This window comes from Carlito syrichta, unplaced genomic scaffold (genome assembly GCF_000164805.1).
Source record: "Carlito syrichta isolate Samal-C Ts95f unplaced genomic scaffold, Tarsius_syrichta-2.0.1 Scaffold315356, whole genome shotgun sequence".
NCBI lineage: Eukaryota > Metazoa > Chordata > Mammalia > Primates > Tarsiidae > Carlito > Carlito syrichta.
The window spans coordinates 80,387-84,947 of NW_007259452.1; the positions used below are offsets into that span (position 1 = coordinate 80,387).

Sequence of the window (4,561 nt, forward strand, 5' to 3'; positions counted from 1 at the left end):
ACCCACCCGCCCTTTCCTGTGGCCCCAGCTGAGCCCTGTGGTCAAGCGTGCACTGTGAACAGATCCCGAGCTTAAAACAACAAATAGGCCTCCGCCAAAGGAGAGGCTTCCCTAGACCCCAAGCCCTTAAGATTACTGCAGTGCAGTGTCCCTCTACCTGAGAACTGTCCCCTTCATTCTTTACTCACCCTGGGCCCCATTCACTGTTACAGAGGCAGGGAAGGGCCACAGCGCCTGGCCGAGCCCCAACCATTTCTCTGTCTGGCAGGTCTTCTATTACTCCACGAGCATCTTCGAGAAGGCAGGAGTGCAGCAGCCTGTGTATGCCACCATCGGCTCCGGCATTGTCAACACGGCCTTCACAGTCGTGTCGGTGAGTCTTCGCTTGCTGTCGTCGGCAGCAGGGTCCAGCTCAGGGAATGAGGAGGAGCAACAACAGAATGGCAGCATTTACTTGGGAGCCAGGCATGTGTCATGTGCTCCATAAGTGCCACTTCATTTCATTCTCAATAACTCGTGAGGTTCATTTCTCACAAGCACGGCTGACACTGATGCTCAGGAAAGTGAAATGGCAGATGACTTGCCCAAGGTCACAACCAGGATGCTCAGTTGTCTGGCTCTCTAGGGCCACCTCTCACTCCCTGTACTGGTGTCAGGCTCTGAGGCTAGCTTCCCAGCTCTCCAAGCCATGTCCCAGGGAGGAGGTGGTACTGTTTTTTCATACTGGTCTTTACAGTGCTATGTGGCTTTCCTGGTTGTTGGGGCGAGCCTTTGGGTGGGTGGGTGGGCTCAGAGGGGCACTGGGCAGGGATGGCACTGACACTCTCTCTGCCCATAGCTGTTTGTGGTAGAGCGAGCTGGCCGACGGACCCTGCACCTCATAGGCCTGGCTGGCATGGCGGGCTGTGCTGTGCTTATGACCATCGCACTGGCGCTGCTGGTGAGTTGCCAGGCTCTGGAGGGCAGGGTGGGGGCAGGGAGGATTCACCTGGTCTTCAGTCCCAAAGTGCCTGTCTCAGCGCAGCCTCGCAAGCCAGGGGGGGGGCTGCATTCTCCCTGGTTCTGCCCTGCTGGGCTTGGGCCCAACTTCTGGCTCCTGAGGTCGCCTCCTTCCAAACCACTGACATCCTGCCTTGAACTTGCCCCTCCCTTCTTGGTGGTTTCTCAACATACCACCTCTGGTCCCAGACCCCCAAACTTGCATTTCCCCAGGCAATTCCCTTGCCCGTTATTAAACCTCTAAAAGTCTTCATTGACAGCCTGGATGCATCTTCGCAACAACCCTGGAAAATGAGGTGCAGAAACAAACTTTGTCTCACTTAGTTTCACGGCTTGGAGGTGTAGTTCTGTTATCATTCCCATTTTGTAGGCAAGGAAACCTAAGTCCCATTGAGTTTAGTAACATGTCAGATGAAGCCTGGAATCAGCCTCAGGTCTTCTGGTCCCAAGCCCGTGACTCTGACTGTGACCACTATGATGACCCTGTGCTAAGCACTCACATACAAACACTCATTTATCCAACCTCTGGGCAAGGAAAGCGCCATTTCCTTCATTTTACAGCTGAACCTAGGCTGGGAAAGTCTGGTGATTGCCGAGAGAGGTCAGGCAATGCGAGCAATGAGCAGCAGATCTGAGATCTAAATCAAACTCTGTAACTTTTCTACTCTGGCCTTTTCAGGGAGAATGATTACAAAGCCACGTGCCTAGTGCCTACTTTGTGCCTGCCTGAGCTGGGCACCTTACAAGCCTTACATCATGAACCCACCCCACCCCCCAGGAATGTTCTTCGACATCCTCCTGCCACAGACAAATTGCTCTGCAGCCAGAGCCAGGGCACCACAGGGGCCCCTTAGCTCCTCTCTCATGCACATCACCACTCCCAGATGGTGGCCTCAAGCTTGTGACCGCCCTGCAGTCTTCAAATCGTTTGTTCTGATGAGGAAATTGACTCAACCAGGGTATATCTAGGGCACATGGCCAACACAGGATCTGCCCCAGGCTTCCTGCCTTCCAGCCTGCAGTGCTTAGCCTTGCTCTGGGCTGCCTCTGCAGCTTCCATATCTTCTGAGGATCCATCACAACCAGTCTAACTTTCCCCCCTTTCTGTCATCCTCAACAGGAGCAGCTGCCCTGGATGTCCTATCTGAGCATCGTGGCCATCTTTGGCTTTGTGGCCTTCTTTGAAGTGGGTCCTGGCCCTATCCCATGGTTCATTGTAGCTGAACTTTTCAGCCAGGGTCCTCGTCCAGCTGCCATTGCTGTTGCTGGTTTCTCCAACTGGACCTCAAATTTCATTGTGGGCATGTGTTTCCAGTATGTGGAGGTGAGAACTCCCACTGTATCTTCAGCATTTCTCACCTGCATGCACGACGCCATAGTGCTGTGCAAAGTGTTCTTCCAGGATTCTCGTTAGGAATCATACTTAGAAGGAAAGTGAGGCTAGGAAGCCCAGTTTACATGGCTAAGAATGCTGACCTCTACACCAAGGTTTTCTCCTTAGATTTGAACGGTGCTCCTAGATTAAACAGTGCTCCTAGATTGAAAGGTACTTGCACATGCCAGGTGCAAGCACAGTCTCTTTTAATTATCATAGCATCTCTGGGTAGTAGGTGAATGTTCCCTTTTTCAGATGAAAGGCCCAGAGATAAAGTGATTTATCCAAAGTCCTACAGCCAGGAGGTAGGGTCATAAATCCAACCAAGTGTGTCTGTGTGTCTTTCAGCAACTGTGTGGTCCCTACGTCTTCATCATCTTCACTGTGCTCCTGATTCTGTTCTTCATCTTCACCTATTTCAAAGTTCCTGAGACTAAAGGCCGGACCTTCGATGAGATTGCTTCTGGCTTCCGGCAGGGGGGAGCCAGCCAAAGTGACAAGACACCTGAGGAGCTGTTTCATCCCCTGGGGGCTGATTCTCAAGTGTGAGGCGCCCCCCACCACCAGCCCAGCCTGCTCCCAGCAGCCCGAAGGATCCCTCGGGGGCACAGGCAGCTGGATGAGACTTCCAAACTCACAGATCTCAGTTGAGCTGGGCCTGGGGCTCCTCTCTTCAGCCAGCAATGATGTCCAGAAGAATATTCAGGACTTAATGGCGCCAGGATTTTAAGGAAAGCAGGACTGTTGCTCAAATCTATTCAGACAAGCAACAGGTTTTATAATTTTTTTATTACTGATTTTGTTATTATTTTTATATCAGCCTGAGTCTCCTGTACTCACATCCCAGGTTTCACCCTGAATGGCTCAGTGCCTGAGGATGGGGACTAAGCCCTATCCAGACACTTGCCTTCTTTGCCAAGCTAATCTGTAGGGCTGGACCTATGACCCAAGGACACACTAATCGAACTCCGAACTCTGAGGCTTCTCTCCCAGGAGATGGCGGAGGCTACTTTTCTGTGGGCCTGGATCTCCCTGCCCTAGGGGTCAGGCTCCATTAGGATTCGCCCATTCCATCTCTTCCTACCCAACCACTCAAATTAATCTTTCCTTGCCTGAGACCAGTTGGGAGCACTGGAGTGCAGGGAGGAGAGGGGAAGGGCCAGACTGGGCTGCCAGGTTCTAGTCTCCTTTGCACTGAGAGCCAGACCATCACCATGAGAGGAGGGCCCACTGGAGGCTAAGAACTCACTGCTCAAGAAGACACGGACACTCCTGCCCTGCTGTGTATAGATGGAAGATATTTATATATATTTTTTGGTTGTCAATATTAAATACAGACACTAAGTTATAGTATATCTGGACAAACCAACTTGTACATACACAACTTCACTCCTTCTGTTACTTACCTAAACAGATATAAATGGCTGGTTTTTAGAAACATGGTCTTGAAATGCTTGTGGATTGAGGGTAGGGAGGTTTGGATGGGAGTGAGAAGTAAGTGGGGTTGCAACCACCGCAGTGACTTTAGATGTTGACTGAGGATCCAGTCCCTTCCAGGCAACTCTGATCAGTGCTCTATTGCTCAAAACTCTGTTTGATCTCCATTACCCAGAGAATATCTAAATTCTTTACCTTAGCATTCAAGGCATTTCTATCACATAATATTTGATAGACTATGTTCACAAAATGGTAGCTATGTGCCAACCCTGATGTTCAGGATTGATGTGCATCATTTTGAATGTGATGCAGGTGTTGTATTTTTATTCATCAGGCTCCAAGAGGTAATGTGCCTGAAGTCTTATAGCAAATATGCTAAAAGCCCTGCTTTTAACAATTATACTATAGAACCCTTACCCCCATTGACTCCCTCTACTCCCCCTGCACGCCCCACACAAAAATGAACCATGGGCTGGGGCTCGGTGGCTCAGCTTGTAACCCCAGCACTTTGGGAGGCCGAGGCGAGTGGATTGCTTGAACCCGCGGGTTCGAGACCCACCTGGGCAACTTGGCAAGACCTCGGCTCTACTCTAAAATAAATCAAAAATTAGCCAGGCGTGGTAGGTAGTGCATGCTGTAGTTCCAGCTGCTGAGGTGGAAGGATTGCCAGAGCCAAGCAGGTCAAGGTTGCGGTGGCCGGGAGCGTGCCACTGCACCCCGGTCTGGGTGACAGTGAGACTCCAACTCAAA

The 4,561-nt window shown here is 51.0% G+C and overlaps 1 protein-coding gene across 1 annotated transcript in view; it reads left to right on the forward strand.

The window, feature by feature from the left end:
• Positions 1 to 3,812, forward strand: part of SLC2A1 (solute carrier family 2 member 1) — a 17,158-nt gene extending 13,346 nt beyond the window's left edge. Inside the window, exons 5-8 of the mRNA XM_008072608.2 lie at positions 213 to 373; positions 839 to 940; positions 2,120 to 2,323; positions 2,723 to 3,812. Coding sequence (XP_008070799.1) covers positions 213 to 373; positions 839 to 940; positions 2,120 to 2,323; positions 2,723 to 2,923 — 668 coding nt within the window. The 3' untranslated portion in view covers positions 2,924 to 3,812. The remainder of the gene's footprint in view (positions 1 to 212; positions 374 to 838; positions 941 to 2,119; positions 2,324 to 2,722) is intronic.
• Positions 3,813 to 4,561: the final 749 nt, after the last annotated feature.